Source organism: Macaca fascicularis, chromosome 11, assembly GCF_037993035.2.
Source record: "Macaca fascicularis isolate 582-1 chromosome 11, T2T-MFA8v1.1".
NCBI lineage: Eukaryota > Metazoa > Chordata > Mammalia > Primates > Cercopithecidae > Macaca > Macaca fascicularis.
Genome location: NC_088385.1, coordinates 32,263,897 through 32,286,626, shown reverse-complemented (window position 1 = coordinate 32,286,626; position 22,730 = coordinate 32,263,897). Strand labels below are relative to the sequence as shown.

The 22,730-nt window shown below is 39.3% G+C and overlaps 2 protein-coding genes across 10 annotated transcripts in view; both read left to right on the top strand.

Annotated features, from left to right (window-relative positions):
• Window positions 1-6,309, top strand: part of TMTC1 (transmembrane O-mannosyltransferase targeting cadherins 1) — a 285,851-nt gene extending 279,542 nt beyond the window's left edge. For 6 of the 9 annotated variants that reach the window (XM_074006516.1, XM_045364937.2, XM_005570474.4 and 3 more), the window contains one exon: window positions 160-4,819. In XM_074006516.1, the coding sequence (XP_073862617.1) occupies window positions 160-300 (141 nt within the window). In that variant the 3' untranslated portion in view covers window positions 301-4,819. Of the gene's footprint in view, window positions 1-159 lie in introns of all 9 variants that reach the window. The other 3 variants (XM_065523950.1, XM_005570472.4, XM_005570471.4) reach the window with 1 other exon arrangement.
• A 3,905-nt stretch (window positions 6,310-10,214) lies between these two features.
• Window positions 10,215-22,730, top strand: part of OVCH1 (ovochymase 1) — a 54,856-nt gene continuing 42,340 nt past the window's right edge. Inside the window, exons 1-8 of the mRNA XM_045364933.3 lie at window positions 10,215-10,278; window positions 11,241-11,359; window positions 11,636-11,733; window positions 12,456-12,628; window positions 16,767-16,862; window positions 18,203-18,354; window positions 20,123-20,312; window positions 21,971-22,069. Coding sequence (XP_045220868.2) covers window positions 10,215-10,278; window positions 11,241-11,359; window positions 11,636-11,733; window positions 12,456-12,628; window positions 16,767-16,862; window positions 18,203-18,354; window positions 20,123-20,312; window positions 21,971-22,069 — 991 coding nt within the window. The remainder of the gene's footprint in view (window positions 10,279-11,240; window positions 11,360-11,635; window positions 11,734-12,455; window positions 12,629-16,766; window positions 16,863-18,202; window positions 18,355-20,122; window positions 20,313-21,970; window positions 22,070-22,730) is intronic.

Genomic DNA, 22,730 nt, shown 5'->3' with positions numbered 1-22,730 from the left:
GCACCAATAGACAAGGATAAAATTACACATACATACAGAGTTTCCATACGAGAACATTAATGCAAAACTGGGCAGAGAGTCAGTTTCTTAATCTCTTCATTCTCTGAGAGAGTTTTGTGATGGATCAGAATGTAATTGCTCTCTCTTTCTCACCCCCAGGGAAAATATGTGTCTGCAAGAGCTTATTATGAGAGAGCCTTACAGTTGGTTCCAGACAGCAAACTGCTGAAGGAAAATCTTGCCAAATTGGATCGCCTAGAAAAACGATTACAAGAAGTTCGAGAAAAGGATCAAACATAGCACCGTTTGAGTCAACCTCATAGGATAATGTGGTCCCTCTGAAAAGGGAGTGATGGAAGCCTTGCTTTCACATCAGCAGGGGCACAACTAATGAGATTTTCGCTCATTCCGAGTTCACGGTGACACATTTTGGGGCATCTGCTGGTAGCCCAGTGCTGAAGGACTTGCTTTTCCACGAAGGAAGACGAAAACAGCAAACGAGGGCAAGAAGGTCTGAGAGGGAAGGAGAACGACATTTACACATTTTGCAGATTTTTGTTTGGTTTAACTCCAGATTTCTCTTGATAGATCTCTGTGCTTTTGAGACCTGGAAATCTAATTCTGTTTAGACATTTTTTTGTCCCAGAAATACAGAAGCTTGAAATGCTGTGAAGGCAGAGCTTCTATTCCTTATGGGATGAAATATTTCAAAAGAGGATAAATCCTCTGTGGTAAGCCATTTGGAAAATCCGACCAAGAATTGGCTTATTTAATTCTCCAGAACCAGAAATGAGTATCTAATAGCTTTTGTAGAACCTTCCAGAATATGTGGGTAAAAAGGGCTATTGCTAAGTGAGCTTTATCTAATATCCCCCTAAGAGTATTCCTAGTGCTTTTTTGAGGAATTAAAGGGAAGCTCCTGGAATTGTATATGGATGTCTTTATCCCTAGGGGGACATCAAGGAGCCGGGCACCCCTGATTCTTTATGGAAGTGTTTAAAACTATTTTGATTTTATTACAAGTATTACTAGAGTAGTGGTTCTACTCTAAGATTTCAAAAGTGCATTTAAAATCATACATGTTCCCGCCTGCAAATATATTGTTATTTTGGTGGAGAAAAAATAGTATATTCTACATAAAAAATTAAAGATATTAACTGACAGAAATGTCCTACTTTATTATCTTAATGTTCAGACATCATGAGATTTATTATTTTTTGAAAAATATATTTAACCATTGAGGAACCTTTGTGATGTATCACAGAAATCTTCATAGATTCTAACTAGATGGAAAAAGAGCTCTATTTATTTGTGTTCCTAGGCTTAATGAGAATTCTGGGCTTAGAACATCAATGATTAATACCTAGAATTCTTTGTTTTGAGAATATTATGGAGAATGCTCTAAAAATCTAGGGTAAAGATCTAAATTCAAATTTTAAATATATATTTATATTTAAGAGATAGGGAAGGCAAAGTTGAACTCACAATTTGACATTTATTTTTAGTGTTATTTATTTCATAACTTATAAAATAATTAATATATATACACACACACTTCTTTTTTCTCTGTACAAAGTGGTTTTAATATCAGCTTTCAAAACTGATCTTATAAAATGTAAATCTAAATTGTAAAATAGTTAAGTTTTAACAGTCCATTCCAAAATTTGTGTTGATTATTCACTTGCTAAAGAGATGTGAGGAATCAGCCTTCAGTGTTTTGGCAGTAGTATGTTTTGGAAGTGAAGAAGTTGGAACACCTGATTCTAATTTGGTCTTCATCATTAAAAACAAAACCAAAACACTCCAGGCAGTACTGTTTGTAGTGGTGAGCCAGGTATCACACAGACATAATAGCCTAAAGGCTCACATAAGTCACATGCTCAGGCCAGGGCAGGGTAAAAATAGCCTTCTGCTTCTTTCAACCCAGTATCACGAAGCACTAGCCCAGTGTTATTATTTGTTTTGTCAAGGTAAGTCTAAGTAAACAAGAAAAATTTCCGCAGAAGGCGTGGCGAGGGGAGTATTTTAAATGCAAATGATTACAGAATTTGAATTAGCACGCATCTCTTTGTGTGCATCAGTAATCCAATAATGTATATATTACCACTACGATCGCTTGTTTCTAGTAGTTTTTTCGTGTTATATAACATAAATGTATCCACAACCTTAATTAAGATATATTCTTCCTCCCAAAATCATAGTCCTAGGGTCAAGAAACATACTCCTGTGTTTATTGTAAAATAACAACCCCACCCTCAGATTGAAAAAACATGAAGCCCTAATGTCTAGGACTTTATTACAACTTTTCAGAATAATCTGTAATGAAAACTGATGCTTAAAACTGTAATGGAAAAGACTGAGCCCCAAATTGTGAACAGTTACTACACCTTACTTGAAGTGCTAACAAAGATAGGAGAGTACATTTGTTGGAATAATGGAAATGGTGATTTCAGCCTAAAAGTTCCTGAGGGTAAAGGATCACATGACCTTCAGGAAACTTTGTCTGACTCCTGGTAGGTGCTTTCCTATCTCCCCCCATCCTTCCCTACCCCTTTTCCCTTTTCTTCCCTCTCTTTTTCTCTCACTGTCACTCTGTCCACACACACTGGCATCTTTTGAACACTAAAAGTAAGCACTGTTTTTTAAAAAAGTCATTATTTGTTGGATCAGATACTTTTATCCCAAGTGAATACCTTCACTGAGATTTGGCCAATGCAATAGTTTCACAGTTAAAACAGTGCATATAAGAAAATAAATCACATACTATTTTTCAAAGATATTAAATGTATTTTGTAACTATTTTCATTTGGTCCTTGTAACACGAAATAATACGTGGAACTTATCTTTATAATAAAAACGGAGTGCCCTCATTCATCACAGAGGTGCATCTAGTTTGCCCTTAATGAAAGTATACTTGCTGTGTGGATTGATAGCACCTTCTTGAAATGGAGGAGCACAGCTGGCTTCATGGATGTGCAATGTTTGCAGTCCCACGGGGCCCTGCACTCTGAAGCACGCTGAGCTCAGTTGAATGTCTGATTTTTACTTATTTTTTTGAGACACAGTTCCACTTTGTCTCACTTTGTCACCCAGGATGGAGTGCAGTGGCGAAAACATGGCTCACTATAGCCTTGACCTTCCTGGCTGAAGGGATCCTCCCAACTCAGCCTCCCAAGTAGCTGATACTGCAGGCATGTGCCAGCATGTCCAGCTAAGTTTTGTATTTTTTGTAGAGACAGGATTTCACCATGTTGCCCAGGCTGGTCTCAAACTCCCGGGCTCAAGCAATCTGCCCACCTCGGCCTCCCAAAGTGCTGGGGTTAGAGGCATAAACCACCATGTCTGGCTGAAATTTTTAATAATTCTTAATAATTTTTGAGCAAGAGGTCCACACTTCCATTTTGCACTGGGTTCCTAAACAGGTTCTGGGTAGGAAGGAAAGTGGCTGAGGATAAAACAGGAGTTGCTTTGGCCTGGCTGAACATTTGAACCAATGATCAGAGTTTCATTTTATGATTGTGTTACTCTGAACAGATTTGTTATTTTTTTCCAGCTACATTTAGAGTTCCTCATGTATATATCACCCCTCTTTTTCCAGTCCATCTAACCTCTCCTTTTTTTGGTACCTAGAATCAGTTCCCCTTGCCTTCAAAATCCCTGACAAGTGTCCATTTCTTTATGTATGCTTTGATATAGAAGCCACAAGAATGGCTTTAGCAGCTTATTTTAACCTTATGAATTATTCATTCAGGATTTTTTAAATGATTCAGATGCTTTCGATCTGTTAACAGTATTTGTAAAACATGTTTCAGTGATACAACATAGGTGAACTAAACCAAAGATGCAAATGCCTTGGAGGAAAAGAAGTTTTATTATAGAGAATCCTGAGATATATCCTTTTGGGTTGTTTAATTTAAAGCCTATCACAAAACAAAGAGAATTGTCGCACTTTAATTCCAACCTCCTACAGTACCACACAACCCTTAGCATAAGAATCTGAAATTTGTAATAGGTGGTACCTAGTTTGATGCAGTGTTTTGCAGTGGTTGTGCAAATGCCTCGTGAAACGGTTTTTCAGTCAGACTAAATGAGAAAATCTAAACTGTCCTATCAAAACTGGCCCGCAATAACTGTAATGTGAGGAGAAACAAGGCAAATGTGGGTTTCCTATTGTCGTTGTAAGACATTCCAGGTTCTCAGATTGAAGAGCTACATTCAGCTGATAGTTGACATCTGTTCCCTCACACATAGTGGCTCTCAACACGGCTGCACTTTGGAATCACCTGAGGACCTTTCAGAATCTCTGGTTGAATCATCCTGGCTGTTCATGATTCCAATGTGCAGCTAGGCTGGAGAACCGCTACAAGGCTGATAACTGTAATGGGAGTTTGAAACTTTTACAAAATAATAGATGTTTATAATCTTTTGCAATTTTTACTTTTAAATCTGTACTAAAATGAGCCAAAGAAGTCTTAACAATGATTTATGGCACAATTGGTTGGTTGAGGCTATCGTTCCATGATTCACAAATAGGTGGTTATGTGGGGTGGTTTTGCACTTGTGGCAATTGGACTACAATTTGGCCTTAAAATTACAGAATTCCTGGTTCTCAGATGGAGAGGAATTGCCTTGAAATTTGCATGTACCAGACTAAGTGCCCAGTATATATGACTGATATTTTCGTGACTCATAGAAGGTGTCCATGGTATAGAGTTTATGCCTATATCTCTATCTTTATTTGGGGCACACATGAGTTTTTGTTAATTATTTCTTACTCGTACTTATTAGAATCTGTTTTTGAAAAAAAAAAAAAAAGAAACTTTTGCTATGACTTTGTGGTGGATTCACCTTCTTAAAATAATAAATCTAGAGGATATTAGGAACGACATTCACAACAAATATAGTTAGAGGTGATTTTTAAAAAATTTTTGTTCCTGGTTTCCAAATTACATTTACTTTGATTTGATTATATGTTGGTATCTTCCAAATATAGCTTAACTTAGCTATCTAGATGGTATCTTTTGACATTTGAAAAGAATAAATACCTGTCAAATCTTGCATTTAGGCTGCAGTTGAATAAAATAAAAGCTTAGGGTGTCAAAAATAAGATAGAGAAATATTATAACATTTTATAATTATTCTTGAAGTCTTTGATACAAAAGGAAAATATGTTGAATAGTTCTTCCAATATTATTTCCCTCAATATTTTATTTGTAGCCATGTAACTTAAAGAGAACAGAAAATAACTGCAATCAAAAGCATGGTTTAATATCAATCAAAGTGGCACAACAGAATTGATAAGATCTTTATAACAATCAATTGGCTGATATTAAAATATTGATTTTAATTGATCTTTTCAATTAAAGTCTTTATGGTCTGTAACTCATAAAATCAGCATCCACCACAATATATGCTCATTATTGGTTTGTAAGCATAGATCACCATTGACTCCCACCTGGAAAGACAAGTCTATGTCTAAAAATCCAGTAGTTTCTTCGCATTCTCAGTAGTACACATTGTATATGTATATGTATCAAATTTGGTAGTTTTCAATATGTGTGATGTCCTTTGGGGGTTATTTGTCTTGCTGGTCCATAGAAGGGGTACACTAGCCCAAGAATCAAGACATCTGAGTTCTAGTTCTAGCTCTGCCACTGAAGAGCCACCTTACCTGGGCCAAGTTGGCCAGTGTCTCAGTCATGTTTACCACCCATGAAAGGACTGGTTGGTTTGATGTTTCCATTAAGCTCAATGAGTAACTCGAATGGTTACTCTTGAATCTGGATTGAAAAACACTATGCATCTGATGAGATAATTCATAACTGTTGCCCTTTTTTAAATGATACAACCCTAAAAGTGACTGAATTGCCCAAATGCTTGAACATGGCAGAGGTAGTTACTCTTATTTTACAGTCTGTGCACTTAAAAATTCCTACAGTGATTGTTACTTTACTGGGGATAAAAGATGAGGTGAAACTTCCTCCCAAGGAATTAAAATATCTGTAGAAGCCATGGCTCGCTTTTACAATGTGGAAATCATTTGATTTGCTGTAATTCACGCAGATCCCTCCTTTTGTCAGGGGGAAATGATTTGCATCATGTTCTTTTTTCACACTTCCTGTTTTGATCAGTTGTATGTAAATGTACATTTTTGTTACTTTGACTGTGCCCGTTAGAATTTATCTTCCATAAAGTATTTCTTCCATTGAGTCTAATGATGTATACTTTGCCTAGGTCTTTCCAAAATTAAATTTATGTAAATGTCTATTTTATATAAAATATGATTAAAATAAGTATGTCTGGTTTCAATCTCTCAAGTACTTCATGGTTAGTACCTACTGATGTCCGTGTCACCAGGAGTGTCTGTTTTAACAATTTTTTTAAAAGGACCATCTTCCTTCCTTCTTTCATTCATTTACTCATTTCATTGCATTGTTCTGCGTGCTTCCTGTCGGCTCTCTTCCCCTTCCTCCACACAGTGCCAATTCAGTACTCGCCCACTCCAGATCCACTCCCCCATCATGCTTAGATGCTGTCACCTCTCTCTTCACAGAGTAAATAAAAGGTAGAAAGCAGATATCCCCCAGTGCCCTGCACTTCATCTATACATTTTCCTGCACCTAATTCTATCCTTTCTTTTCTCCTGTTATCATAATGGAAGAAGAGGACCCTAGGTTCTGAATTTTGCCTCTTATGTAACTTCATTCCATTCCTTAACTTCTCCTTCATCTTTTAACTTCTTTCTTTTGCTGACTTTTGTCAAATTGTCAGTTCTTCTCTATCTTAAAGCACATACACAGGTAATCAACACCAAAACAATTTGGAAAAAAAAAATCCTCCTCTATTTCATATTATCTGTAGCTGCTATCACATCTCCGTCTGTCCTTCACAGCCAAGCTTTTTGAATAGCAGATCACAGTTGTCCAATGCTAGTGAAGATGTCCAAATTAAAGACAGATTTGCTGTACATCACAAGTCACCACTTTCTGGGGGTAGTCCAGCCCACTCCTCTCCTTGATATCCTTTCCTTTTCTGAAGTTATTTTAAACATAAAAAGAGGATTCTTCCATTTGGATGTTTTAATATAACTACAAACTCAATTTATTTTTAAACCATTACTTTATTAGAACATTTGAGTCTAAAACTAATGGCCTGACTTTTTTTTTTTTTCTTTTTTTTTTTTTTTTTGAGATGGAATCTCACTCTTGTTGCCCAGGCTGGAGTGCAGTGGTACAATCTTGGCTCACTGCAATCTCCACCTTCTAGGTTCAAGAGATTCTCATACCTCAGCTTCCCATAGCTGGGATTACAGGCATGTGCCACCACACCCAGCTAATTTTTTTTTTTTTTTTATCTCTAGTAGAGATGGAATTTCACCACGTTGGCCAGACTGGTCTCGAACTCTTGACTTCAGGTGATCTGCCTGCCTCAGCGTCCCAAAGTGCTGGGATTACAGGCATGAGCTACTGAACCTGGCCTATGGCCTGGCTACTAATGGTGTGTAATTCTTATTGAATGGCTCTTTTTCCACTTAATGGAAAGGCATTATTCTGTGAGGCCTGTAAGGGACTAAACCTTGGTATATAAGAATAGGGTCTCAGTTGAAGCTGTGGGTTTTGAACTCTGGAAAAAAAGGGAGTTGTCCTGTAACAGGAAATGAGACAGTGCCCCACCGCATGGAGATTCCCAGGTTTGAAACAAAGAAACCACAGAATATGCTGCAAAGCTGTGTGCCATGGGCAGAAGAGTGAAAGGGGACAGCACCTGTGAGCCTCACACAAGGGCTGGCCATGGTATGACCAGCAACTTGAATATTGCTGGCCTGACCATTCTTGCACAGCACATGTTCACCTTCTAGTTCTTTCCGTTTTGTTTAGGAAACACTTTTTGGTGGGTTTCATCTTACCTCTTGCTAAAAAGAAAGAGGGCTTTGGGTCCATGTGGGGGCTCTGAGCTTTTACTGGAGAATGACGGGGCCCTGGAGCTGGCACGGTGGTTCAAATGGTCACCCTGCATGTGATGACTATAGGGAGGGGAGTAGTGAAGGCCACTGTTCAGGCAGCCACCACACCTGGACATTCCCTGGACAGTACTGAAGCCTGGAGGTTCAATGTTTTATTTTCACAGAAGAGCTGCTTACCTTAAGAGCATGCTGGATACCCCTTACCCCCTAGACACCCACGCATGAAACCAACGAATCATCTACTCAAACTGTCATCCGAGGTGTCTTTCCTTGAAATAAATACTCAAAAGAAAATAGTGCTACTCTCAAGAACAGCACAGGCCCATAGAACTATTGGTGATGATGGAATGTTCTATATTTGTGCTGTTCAACATGGTAGCCACTAGGTAAGGTGGCTACTGAGCACTTGAAATGTATCTAGTGTGACTAAAGGACTGAATTTTTAACTTAATTTCCTGTTAATTGATTTTAATTTAAATAGCCACATATGGCTAATGTCTGCCACATTGGTCAGTGGAGCTCCAGAGCTTTTCCGTGTAGTGGAACTCGGGACATAAGAATCACAGAAACTAGCCTTGACAACATGGTGAACTGCACCTCAAATACAAAAAATTAGCAGGCATGGTGGTGTGCTCCTGTAGTCCCAGCTACTTGAGAGGCAAAGATGGGAGGATCACTTGAGCCCAGGAGGTTGAGGCTGCAGTGAACCAAGATTGCACTACTGCACTCCAGCCTGGGTGATAGGGTGAGACCTTGTTTTAAAAAAACCAAAGCAAAAAAAATCACAGAAACCGCTTTCAGGTTCATGAAACAAGAAGGTTTGAGATGTATGTTTCAAGTTTGAGTTCCAGTCACATTTAAAAAAAATTCTTTTTTTCTTTTCAGAGACAAGGTCTCGCTGTGTTGCCCAGGGTGGAGCGCAGTGGCTTTTCGTGGGTGAGATCCCGCTACTGAACTGCAAGGAGTTTGGACCTGCCCCGTTTCCGACCTGGACTAGTTCACCTTTCCTTAGGCAACCTGATGGTGCCCTGTTCCAGGAAGGTCACCATATTAATACTGAACTTAGTGTGAACAGACTCCAGATTGGCATAGTGCCGTTCAACCCAGAACTGGGCTCAAGCCATCCTCCTGCCTCAGCCTCCCCAATAGCTGGGACTATAGGCCACATGCCACAACGCCAGGCATCATTCACTTTTTTAAGGCTTTTCATCAAAAGGTGTCCATTTACCCTCTGTTCTCTCCTGTAGTCACAGAGGTCATTGTACCCAGTAGATTGTCACCTGCTTGTACCTGTGCTTACATTATCTCCACCTTGACTGCCTTCTGTTTTCCCATCTACCTGTTCATCTCCCACCTGTCTCCCTTAGTTTATGTACCCGCCTACCTCAAGAAGCTTTTATTTCTATTTTACATGAAAGTAAAATAGAGCACTTGAAAGTAAAATCCTCCAACTGGCACTGGAGGACTGGTGGCCACGTTATTTGATATATATATAGAATGTCCACTTAGCGTTGCCCTGATTTTCTGACAAAATGTAAGACCATTACAAATTCAGGCTTTATTTGCCTTCTAAATTCAGCCTTACAAAATAATATTCAAGGAAAACAGTGACATCTCACCAATAGATTGATTTTAATCATCTTAAATGATGGATTCTACAGCTTTTGGCCCATTCTGCTGAAATGGAGGACAGTACTGCCACCCAGAAAATGATGTCAGCTCGAGCCTGATCTTTCCTATTCACTCTTTGAAAACTCTAGAGGTTCAAGGGCTTCAACAAGCTTCTTAGAAGTGGCAGTATTGTAGTAAGCTTCATGAGCCTCCGCCTTTCAGCAGTCCTGCCTGTGTTTCGCGTGGGGAACCAGCTTCATTGCCCCTGAGCTTGAACCGCATTCCCTAATCTGAGACAGAATTCGCAGGGCTAAGCGTTCCAGGCCACTGATTGGCTTGCTCTGGATCTGCTGGCAGGAACCTCTGCACACGTGTGAGCACCCCTGCCGCCCCTTGGGCCACCTCGCGCCAGTCTCTAAGGCTGGGTGGCGGGGCGCTGTGACAGCAGGGACGACCAGAGAGTGGCGGCAGCTCACAATGATCAAATAATCGTGAAGAGGGACACCTGTGAACCCAGGCGCCACGGCAGGTGCTGCCCATAGGCGCCACGGGAGGGAATAAAGAGCGCTGCCCCGCCTTCCCCCCAGAGTTTTCGCAGCCTGCAGGGAGGGAGGACGTGCGAGGCCGAAGCATGGAGGCTATGGGTGTGCTGGCCAGTGTTGGTTTGTTGCTATTGCTGGTCATCGGCCACCCCAGAAGCCTAGGTGAGCCCAGGGCCCTGGGCACCAGGACTGCGGAGGAGGCTGAGCCTGCTGGAGAGGGAAGATTTCATTACTCCTTGCCTCAGGCAGTCAGGGTGGTATCGCCACACCTGAGGCATTTGGGAAGAAAGGGTGAGGGGTGGTGCATGCTCAGATGTCCCGAAAGGAAGGCCTGGGCCAGATTTCCTTTTTGAAATTTTTTGGATTCTAGAGTTCAAGTTTGTAGGCACACCTGATAATCATGTGTGTACTAAGGAGCCTCTTCCAAGGAAACCTAACCAAGTAGAAGTAACTTAAAGTCAAATATCTCCCTTCCAGAGTAGTATATGTTATTCCCCAGTATCTTTGTTTTGTTTTGTTTGTTTGTTTGTTTGTTTGAGACAGGGTCTTGCTCTGTCACCCAGGCTGGAGTGCAGTGGTGCGATCATGGCTCCCTCAACCCCCAGGGCTCATGTGATCCTCCTGCCTCTGCCTCTTAAGTAGCTGGGACCACAGGTACGGGTCACCACACCTGGCTAATTTTTACATTTTTTTTTAGAGATGGGGTCTTATGTTGCCCATGGTCCTGAACTCCTGGGTTCAAGTGATCAGCCCACCTGGGCCTCCCAAAGTGCTGGGATTACAGGCATGAGCCACTGCACGTGGCCCCTGGTATCTTTAACACAACCTAAATTTGCATCTTCCCAAAGTAAGAACCAAGTCACCTACCAGAGGCAGCGCTGGCTCCTTCCTGCCCAGTGGTAACACAGGCTGAAAGGGAGCAGACAGGAGGCAAATTCTGGTCAACCCAGGTGACTGTGGGATATTCTGAAGAAAATATTGAGAGAACAATGTGATAGTCTGCAGCTAAGTGCTATCAGAATGTCTGTGCCAGGCCAGGAAAATCCAAACGGGAAATCTTGGTAAAGTGGACTCTTAAATAAGGCTCTGTGTGTGCACACACACACACATGCTCTTCTACACAGGACTGAAGTGTGGAATTCGCATGGTCAACATGAAAAGTAAGGAACCTGCCGTGGGATCTAGATTCTTCTCTAGAATTAGTAGTTGGAGAAATTCAACAGTGGCTGGACATCCGTGGCAGGTCAGTACAACAAAGGCATTGATTTCTCATGAGAAAACGGTGAAATATTTCCTTTGTTTCAAAAGCAAGAATTCACGTTGATTTGTGGTTTTTCTCCTGACCCCCTCTAGCTCTCTACCAAAAAGTTTACTTCACAGGAACTATCTTACTATCCAAGTTATGTCAGTATTTTAAGAATATGATGTCAGATGAGAAAAGTTGATCTTCAGTGTTTCCGATGGAGATACATCTGTGGGGAGGCATATTAGCTGCGTTTGTAACTTTCTTCTCGGGCAGGTCTCCCTAAAATCACATGAGCACCACTTCTGCGGAGGAAGCTTGATTCAAGGAGATCGTGTTGTTATAGCAGCACACTGCCTGGACAGCCTCAGTGAGTAAGTTGTGGATTTCCATTACTTGTCAGGCCTTGATTCCTGGCTATGGGACTGGGAGATTTGTTGCTCTAAATAGCAGGTTCATTCTCAGTTCCTTGCTTAATTTTGCCTCCCAGTGCACCCACCCACTGATCTTCTTGATTCCCAGAAATGTGGGTCTGTTCCAAGATTTCCAGTGCTTCCTGTTCTACTGAATTAAACAATCCTAGACATCATCTATAATTTATGGATTTAGTGCTTGGGTAGAGGTGGTGGTTACTTATTATAATAAAGCATTAACAAGAAATGTTAGATGGATGCTCCAAAGTTTTAATCAGCTGGGTTTAAATCATTCGGCGGGAAAAAGCTGCAGAAATTACATATATTTGACCAGATTAATAGAGGGTACTAATAAGAGAAAAGAAGGAACAGTTCTAGAAAGCAACTTTTATATCCTGTTACAAATGGCATAGCATGTATGAACTAAGGTTTGTATATCAAAGAAGTAAAGGAGGCAATATTTAATTACTTGACTCAGAAAAATGGAAACATGATGAAAACCATGACATTTTCTAGATTAAAAATATATGACCATTGGTAACACTCAATAAATAAAGAAAACCTTCTTCAAAGACTCAGGGATGCTTAAAGGTACATTAATCACTCTTCATTTAATTACATGAAACCAAGAAGACTTGTGTAGGGGGAACAACTATTTATGAAACATTTATCTTTGGTTTTAGGAAGCAACTGAAGAACATAATTGTGACTTCTGGGGAGTACAGCCTCTCTCAGCAGGATGAGCAAGAACAGAATATTCCTGTCTCAAAAATTATTACCCATCCTGAATACAACAGCCATGAATATATGAGTCCTGATATTGCACTGCTGTATCTAAAACACAAAGTTAAGTTTGGTGAGTATGGAGAGTTAGAATATTAAAAATGCAATAGAGGAAAACTGCTAATTAGTTAACTTTAATGTCTGTGTGGCTGTCTAGTAATAGAATAGCTCAGCTTTGTTTCTTTTTAAAATAATTTTGTTCAGTCTATAACCTATTTTTTAAAAAAAAGTACTGTATAAGCTACATATCCCAGCCACAAATTATTTATGCTTAACCTAACAACCAACATTTTTTTCCCTTTCATTTATTTTTATTGATACATATTACAAGTACATATTTTCAGGGTACATGTGATAATGTGATACATTCATATAATCAAATCAGGGTAATTAGGATATCTATGACCTTAAATATTTATCTTTTTATATATGCTAGGAACGCTGGAATTACTTCTCTGATCTATCAAACATCAGGTGTATATATGTATCCATTAATCAACCCCACTTCATCCTCCCCTCCTCCCTACCCTTCCCTGCCTCTCATAACCACAGGTTTACTCTTTATCTTCATGAGATTCAGTATTTTAGCTCACACATGAGGGAGAATATGTGATATTTGTTTTTCTGTACTTGGCTTATTTCACTTAATATCCATGTTCAGTTTCATCTGTGTTGTTACAAATGACAAGATTTCATTCTTTTTATGGCTGAATAATATTCCACTGTGTGTATATACTACATTTTCTTTTTCGTTCATCCATTGATGAACAACTTAGGTTAAGTCCATATTTTGGCCAACTAGTATTTTAAGGACTCCTGTTTCTTGGCTGGGCTCCATTCTAACTACCTACCTATATTCACCTCTAACCAAAAAGCTTGGAACATTTGAAAATGTTTTCGGAGGCTTCTTTCTGTCATTACTATGAACAAGATATACAACACTCTCTCAACACAGGTAATATAAACTTTCTGGGTAAAATACTAAAAGACCCCCTCCTTTTTTTTTTTTTTTTTTTTTTTTTTAAATGCAAGAAAAGGAAGTGTTACATGGCCAAAAACAAAGCACAAATCCAGAGTAGTTAGTCAGGCCACTGCCCTTGAGAGATCAAATTGATCTTTAAGATCCTAGAGATTTACCTGGCCGTGAGAGGAACTGTAAAGAACCTGGAAATTTCTGAAAGGTGATGCTTTGAAAGATAGGGAGAGGGAGTTGTACGTGTTATGCTACATGAAGTGAGGGAATAAGGGCACTTACTTGTCTCAACCTTGGCTCTGGACAGAGGGTTCTCAGAAGTATCTGTAATCATGAGCCAGGCCTCACTCAGGTTTGATGCTGCAATTGACATCACCTGTGTGGAATTGACATCACCTGTGTGGCACAAACACTCCAAGGCAAAATTTTAAAGTGGTTCCAGGTGAGTAATCAGCCTCTGCCAGAAGCAAAAATAAATCCTCTCTGAGAGAATGAAATTTAAATCCCAGCTTTAATATATTCCCATAAAGCTTTAATGAATTTGAGCACAGAAACGTGCAGAGAAATTTGCCATCGAAAATAGAGTCTGAAGCATTAACAATCAGAATCAGACCTTCAAAGGTTACAAATTTCAAAATAGAGAATAGAAAATGAGTATATTAAGGTTTAAAGAAGTGAAAGTGTACTGAAAATGATTGAACCAGAGGAAACTGTTAGATGAAAGGGAAATTTGAAAATAAGCCAGTAAAATGTGAAAATATAAAAATGTAATTGGAATTAGAAACTCAACAGAATACTTATCTACCAGATTAGATTAGGTGTATGGAACTAGACAATCTGAAATAATTACCCAGAGGAGACAATGAGGATAAGAGTCAGAGAAGATAGAGTGTAATAAACATTCGATTTGAAGTTTAGAAAGACTATGGATATTGGTGGAGAGTGACTGTAATTTAAGAGAAAGTGGCTGAGGATTGATCATAATTGATATCCAAATCTTTAGATTTAAAAAGTTTAGTAACTCCAACTATGATACAAAAAATAATTATATATCTAGACATGTGCAAAAATGTAGCACACTAAAGGAAAGGACCCCAAAAGAATCTAGAAGGAAAAAGACACGTTACCAAAAATGGAATGTTATTGATTTCTCAACAGCAGTAAGTGAATGTCAGGAGATAGTAGATGATCAAAATACTGAGAATAACTCAAACCGTAAGTGTATATAAGAGGAAACTATGGCCCCATCTTTTCTTTCCTTTATAGAAAATCTCTACTAAGAGCCATCTATGCTTGTTATGTCAATTTCGTTTCCTCAGTTCTCATAGCTGGATGTATTAGGTTAAGATGTCTGTTCCACATTTAAGTGGATCAGACTTTCACTCCACTGTTCCATAAATTTGGTCTTGTCACAGTCACTAATGACCTCTATGTTGCTAAATTCAAAGTAACTTCTCAATTCCCATATTTCTGGATGAGAGTTTTTAGCAGAATTGCTCATATGTTCTTGGAAATATTTTCTTCACTTGAATTCTGGGAATTCATTAGTTATTCTCCTACCCTATTGTACCCTTTCTTAGTCTTCTATGATGATTCTTCCTCTTTTCCTTGACTTCATATTGTTGGAATGCCCAGGCTCAACCCTGGACATCTTATTCTCTAGTTGGGCTCATTCTCTTAGTGATCTCATCCAGGATCAATAATTTAAACTTCTAAATCCAAAAAACTTTAGATTCATCCTTGATTCTTCCTTCTCTGACACTGTACATCCAATGAGTCAGAAAATCCTGTTGCTTCTTCCTCACTCACTTCACGCTTTTGCTATCTTGTTCCAGGCAATACTACCATCATTTCTTGCCTGGGTTAATTTTAATGGTCTCTGAAATTTACTCAAGCTGCTGCTTCTGTCTTCCTAATGTTTGTTATTAACCCAGTGGCCAGAATGATACTTTTTAATAGGTAAATCAGATTATATCACCCCATTCAAACAACTTCAATGGTTCTCTATTACATTTAGATGAAAATCAATGTCATTATTATCTGACATACCCTCTTTCCTAGTCCTACATCTAACCTCTGATTTGTTTATTTTTTTTATGAAACTTACTTAATCTGCTGCAGTCATCCTGGCCTCCCACTGTCCGCTAAACATGTATGCATGATCCTGCAGCAAGGAGTATTTCTTCATCAAATGACTTCTACCCAGATAACTGCATGATTCCTTTCCTCAGCTTCAAGACTTTACTCAGATGTCACCTGCTCAATGAGACTTTCCATGATCATCATATTTGAAATGACTCCTTCCATGCCATTCTCCCTAATCTCCAGACTAATCTCCTTTATCCTATTATTTTCCATAGCATTTATTTACCACTGAACAATGTATTATATTTGCTATTTGTTTCTTCTCCCTTCACCCAACACACAAACACAAATATACACACTCATGTAGGTTCTACCAAGACAGAAATATTTTTCTTTCTGTTCATTCATTGAGATGTAAAAGAGTGCTTGCCACATGATAATTTGACCATCTTGTTCTACTATCTTCTAACATTCACTTACTGCTGTTGAGAAATCAATAACATTCCTTTTTGGTAATATGTTTTTTTCCTTCTAGATTTTTTTGAGATCCATTCTTTGTTTTTAGTGTGCTACATTTTCAGCACATGTCTAGATCTAAAATTATTTTTTGTATCATAGTTGGAGTTACTGAGCTTTTTGCTAAAGATTTGGATATCAATTGTGATCAATCCTCAGCCACTTTCTCTTAAATTACAGGTTTCTCCCCACAATTATCTATATTTTTTCTAAATTTCCCAGGTTCTTTACAGCTCCTCTCATGGCCAGGTAAATTTCTAGGATCTTAAAGATCAATTCAATCTCTCAAAGGCAGAGGCCTGGCTAATTCCTCTGGATTTGTGCTCAACAGCTGTCGAGTGAAAAACTCTCCTTTCAAAACAAAGCCATAGTCTAAAATGTTAGTAGATTGGGGGGCTCATGGTGGTGTGCAGAACAATTGGCCTTATGTTTTTCCTTGTTTTACTTTTTATGCATTTCTCTAAATTTCTATAAATACAAAACAGTTTTTATGGGGGGGGCAAAACTTAAAATATGTCACCATTACATTTAGGAAGAAAGTGTAGAAACCATAAAATCAATAGATTTCACTTTTCCAAATATATTCAACACGGCATATTTATCCATGAACCTCATGCCTTTGTTGTTGCTTTCTCAGGAACTGCTGTTCAGCCAATCTGTCTTCCTGACAGTGATGATAAAGTTGAACCAGGAATTATTTGCTTGTCCAGTGGATGGGGCAAGATTTCCAAGAGTAAGGGACATCAAAACGACTTAATACTTCTTCCAGATCTCTGTATGTCCAGGGGAAGCAGAAATAATTTTCTTGACCATGAGTAGTACATTTATCATTTTTTATCCCTAATTTCTGACACAATGAGGATTTCTGGTTATCCTCAGCATCAAAAGGCTTATACTTCTTAAAAGGCTATTCATATCACTCCTGCTGCTGCCAATTTGGTTAGGTATGGCAGATAAAGGAAGCTGGATAGAGCTGTGATAGATGAGGAGGTATAAGGCAAAAGGATGATCAGGAAATAGTAATAACAGTTAAGTTTCTTTGTCTTTAATATTGTGACTTTTTAAAAAAGTGAGACTCAGAAACAAAAAGTAGAAGAGTAAATACCATGGATTTGAGAGTGAAAGAAAAGGGAAGATGTTGTTCAAAGGGTGTAAATGTGGAATTGTATGACAAGTAAGTCCTGGAAATCCAATATACTGCATGGGAACTATAGTTAGTATATTGAATACTTGAAATTTGCTAAGAGGGTAAATGTTAAGTATTCTCACTACAAAAAAGTTAACTCTGTGAGGTGATGTAATGTTAATCAGCATGATTGTGGTAATCATTTTACAATGTATACATATACTAAAACATCACTTTGTACTCCTTGAATAAATACAATTTTTATTTGTCAACCTCAAAGCTTGACAAAAATACATTGTGATTTTTTATTTTATAAGGAATTTTAGGCAGGGTGCAGTGACTCACGCCTCTAATTCTAGCACTTTGGAAGGCCAAGGCAGGAGGATGGGAGCCCAGCAGTTGAAGACCAGCCTGGATAGCATAGGAAGACCTTGTCTACGCACACACACACACACACACACACACACACACACACAAATTAAAAATTAGCAAACCATGGTGGCATGCCTGTAGTCCCAGCTACTTGGGAAACTGAGGTGAGAGAATCACTTGCTCCCAGGAGGTTGAGGCTACAGTGAGCCTTGACTGTACCATTGCACTCCAGCCTGAGTGACAGAGGGACACCTTGTCTCAAAAAAAAAATGATTGTTGTAAAACATTTCTGTATTGACCAAAGTTTTCCTCTGTTGGGGAAACATTTAAGCATTTGTTTAGAGAAGCCACAATTGTACAATTGCCTATGTTACCTTAAAAATCTGCTGAATATTTTTAAAATGTCCTCTGCCATGTATCTGATGTTTAGAAGTGAATATGATTCACACCTAAAAACAATTTTACTTCTACATGTGGTTAAAAATCTGTTTGAAATAGTTCTAAACTTGTAGACTTCTCATTAATTTGTTTCCATGAGGATATTGTGTACTAACTTATCTGTCCTCTCTCTGCAGCATCAGAATATTCAAATGTCCTACAAGAAATGGAACTTCCCATCATGGATGACAGAGCATGTAATATTGTGCTCAAGAGCATGAACCTCCCTCCCCTGGGAAGGACCATGCTGTGTGCCGGCTTCCCTGATGGGGCAGTGAACGCCTGCCAGGTACAAAAGTGTAAACCAGCCTAGTTGTTTACCAACATGTGGGTGAAAGTAGATTCTGCCTTTCTGCAAAAGAAGCTCCTGTTTCTTCTGTTACTGTGTCAAAATTCCTTTTCCCTTCATCTTTTCATCTGATTTCTACTGAAAAAGTGTACTTGACCTAAGCAGAAAGAATTATTTCCTGTCTCCACATCCATTCCTACTCCTACACTTCTTTTATTTTGGGGGGTTGGGAAAAGGGATTAGTTTGAACGTGTCCAACCTAATGGAATCAAGCAAGATGACCACTTTCACAATCTTATTAGGTCCAGCTATGAATTCATTTCACATGTTGTTAAGCATTGTGGAATGTTTTTCCATTGGTGCAGAACATATTTGCATAAAATTTGACCGAAGATACATAGCTTTGGTCACAGTTGTGTAAGAGATATTGGGAATGACCACAATCTCCCAAGACTGACACAACTTCACAATGAATACCAATCTTCACAAGATATTTAGAGGGGACAAGGAGACCAATTTTTGAAACACAGGAGTTTTAAGTTTTAGATAGGTCTTCCAAGTAAATTATCTTCTCTTTTAAGGTGGAGCACTAAGGAGTCATTATTCTTTGCCAAAAAGCAGCTTGAAAATGTTGAGGGAAGCTGTCTGAAATTATCTGTTGGAAAGATTTTTGAGTTTTTCTTAGAGGCAATGACAGGAGTTTGGGAGGGAGGAGACTGAAACTTACACTTATGCCACTTTCTAAATTGGAAAACAGATAGGTTAAAGGTGCTTTTTGTTATCTGCATTCATTATAGGCAATCCTTTTTTGGATGAAACCCTCTACACCTTTTGAGAAGAGTTTAATCTGACAAAAAGTTGTCTGAAACAGAGTCTTAAAGTGGTATAGATTCTAGAATGTTATTGAAGATGCAATCCTAAAACCTTGGGTTCTTTATTCTGTAGGATAAGAGCCAGTGTGGTCCTTTACATATATCCCCTGGATAAAATTAGGTTTCCCAGGCTTTCCTTTTTTTTTTTTTTTTTTTTGGAGACAGAATCTCACTCTCTTGCCCAGGCTGCTGGAGTGCAATGGCACCATCTTGGCTCACTGCGACCTCTGCCTCCCAGGTTCAAGCGATTCTCCTGCCTCAGCCTCCTGAGTAGTTGGGATTATAGGCACCCGCCACCACGCCCAGCTAATCTTTTTGTATTTTTAGTAGAGACAGGGTTTCACCATGTTGGTCAGGCTGGTCTTGAACTCGTGACCTCAGGTGATACACCATCTCTGCCTCCCAAAGTTCTGGGATTACAGGTGTGAACCATGCGCCTGGCCCAGGCTTTCTGTTCGTAAAGCCTTGAGGCCTTGATCTATCTTGGGGGATCTATTCACTGATGCTCTATAGGACTGGAAGATGACCTAGGCTTTCCTGCAATTCCAGGTGACAAGCTATAGTAGAAGCATCTATCTATACTACCTCCCTTCCAACAATTTTTAGAATGTACATGGTAGTGGAAAAAAAAAAAAAGAGGAAGAAAAAGTGTTAACCTGACAAGATTGCAGTCAATAGGTATAAAGAGATTTTATCTTGATTAAAAGATTGTGCCTTGAAACTAACGATAAGGACACAAGAAAATGGATAAACAAAAAGTTGATGGACGATGACTAGTGGACTTCTTTGCCTCTACCTCTTTTTCACTTTGTGATGAGTGCTGATGTTTGCGGAAATGATTAAATATTTTACACTGTGGCTATTTTCAAATTTTCTCTTTTTTTGTACCATGAAAGAGGGACTCTGGAGGACCACTGGTTTGTAGAAGAGGTGGTGGAATCTGGATTCTTGCTGGGATAACTTCCTGGGTAGTCGGTTGTGCTGGAGATTCAGCTCCTCTGAGAAATAACCATATGAAGGCATCACTTGTCATTTTCTCCAAAGTGTCTGAGTTGATGGATTTTATCACTCAGAACCTGTTCACAGGTAGGTGAATTCTTTCTTCCTCATCTCATCCTAACTCAAGGGTAGTTACTCTGCTATGTTGCGATATTATCAGAAGTAAGCTTTAGAACAAAGCAAGAATAAGGCTGGTTTTAAATTCTTAGTCCAATGTAGATACTTGTGTCTCTGAAACCCTGAGTATAGAAATCTGTCAATATAACTTGAACAAACCAAATCCCTGTATAAAATTTTCATGAAATGCGTTTTTGCATTTATGAGATTTTATTAACAGACCTTGAGAATAGACTCATTAGGGGATTCTTTCTTCTTCTTTTTTTTTTTTTGAGACGGAGTCTCGCTCTGTCGCCCAGGCTGGAGTGCAGTGGCCGGATCTCAGCTCACTGCAAGCTCCGCCTCCCGGGTTCACGCCATTCTCCTGCCTCAGCCTCCCGAGTAGCTGGGACTACAGGCACCCGCCCTCACCCAGCTAGTTTTTTCTATTTTTTAGTAGAGACGGGGTTTCCCCGCGTTAGCCAGGATGGTCTCAATCTCCTGACCTCGTGATCCGCCCGTCTCGGCCTCCCAAAGTGCTGGGATTACAGGCTTGAGCCACCGCGCCCGGCGTCTTTCTTCATTTTTTCAGTTGGCACAGTTTTTCTCTGTACTACTTAAGAATACTAAAAATAAATCACTCATCTCCCACTTTGCCCGCTCAACCTTGTTAACTTACTTGGCAACAGTGAAAAGATGAGGGAGGCCTTGGAGAGTTAATTTGGCTCTGGGACACTAAAATCTAAATTAGGAAAATGTGGGCCTGGAGATACCAAACCTGTCCTCTGCAGAATGAAAGGGGCCTGAGAGAACACAGCTTTCCGGAACAAGCAGTTCAATGTAGGAACCAAGTATTTTTTAAAATGACAAGACCCAGAACCCCAGAACATAGTGCTCTCTCCATCCTCCATCCCTTTCTCATGGCAGTCCAAGGGCAGCCACCTGACTGAGGGCTTTTAGAAGTGGTGCTGTGGATCCAACCACAGGCCAGCACTTCCTCGAACTGCCGCAGACTCTTCTTTGGTCTTAGATGTAAAAGTCCTCTTCACTGCTCTACTGCAGGGGAGCAATTCTCTTCTGGTAGCAATTATATTCCATTTTGATCACCTGGAAGGGAAAGTTGATAAGATTTAAAAGCCCTGAACAAAGGTAAATGGTAACAATGAGATTTTACAAGAGCAATGAAATCAGACATTAATGGTTAATCCCAGTGAAATGAACATCGGAATGTGATAAGTGATTTATTTAAATAATGCTTCCGTAGGATAATCTTCTAAGCTTCTCATCCTCTGTTTGCCTTTTTTTTTTTCCAGTTCATCTTCCCTATCTCTTTCCAGAACTGGCTATGCTTTGGAAATAGAGTTAAATTCAGTTTTCTTAACCTTAAAAATCAGAGAATTGAATATTTCGTATTTTATTTTTTAAACCACACTAACCAACAAATCAAATAAATTACTTTCTGCTTCCACATAGTCCTTTAACCTTTTTTAAAAGACATAGTGGATCACTCACTCTGAGAAAAAGATTCCCTCTGCATTGATTTTAGTAGAAGTTACAATTCTTAATAGTCTTTAACGTCACCTTGTTAAAAATGTTTTATTTAAGTGATTATTATTGGAAAAGACACTAACTCCTCATACCTTCTACAGGTTTGGATCAGGGCCAACCCATCTCAAAAGTGGGTCCGAGGTATATAACAAAGGCCCTGAGTTCTGTCCAAGAAGTGAACGGAAGCCAGAGAGGAGAGGGTATGTGTGGTTCTAATTAAAGAAGGAAGCTGACTTGAAAAGAGTCATCAGAGGAAAGTAAACAGAAGGGTTGTACCATATTCACAATCTGAGTTTTATTTAAATTTTCGAATGTAAACTTTAAACGCCCCTCCCATATTCATATGTAGGCACCAACGTTTAAAACCTAACCCTGGCATCTAAAGCTTTTGAGTAAATGAGGGAGACTTTCCATGCCATTACTAAAAGTTTTATCCATTTATTTATTTAGAGATGGAGTCTCACTCTGTCACCCAGGCTGAAGTACAGTGGCAAGCAGTCTCTGCTCACTGTAACCTCCGCCTCCTGGGTTCAAGCAATTCTCCTGCCTCAGCCTCCCAAGTAGCCAGGACTACCGGCACCTGCCAGCACGCCCAGCTAATTTTTGTATTTTTAGTAGAGACAGGATTTCACCATGTTGACCAGGCTGGTCTTGAACTCCTGACCTCAGATGATCCACCCACCTCGGCCTTCCAAAGTGCTGGTGCTGGGATTACAGGCATGAAACACTGCACCCAGCTTATTTAGGATCTTCTTTTTTTTTTTCAAGATTGAGTCTTGTTCTGCCACCCAGGCTGGAGTGCAGTGGCATGCACTCTGCCTCCTGGGTTCAAGCAATTCTCCTGCCTCAGTCTCCTGAGTA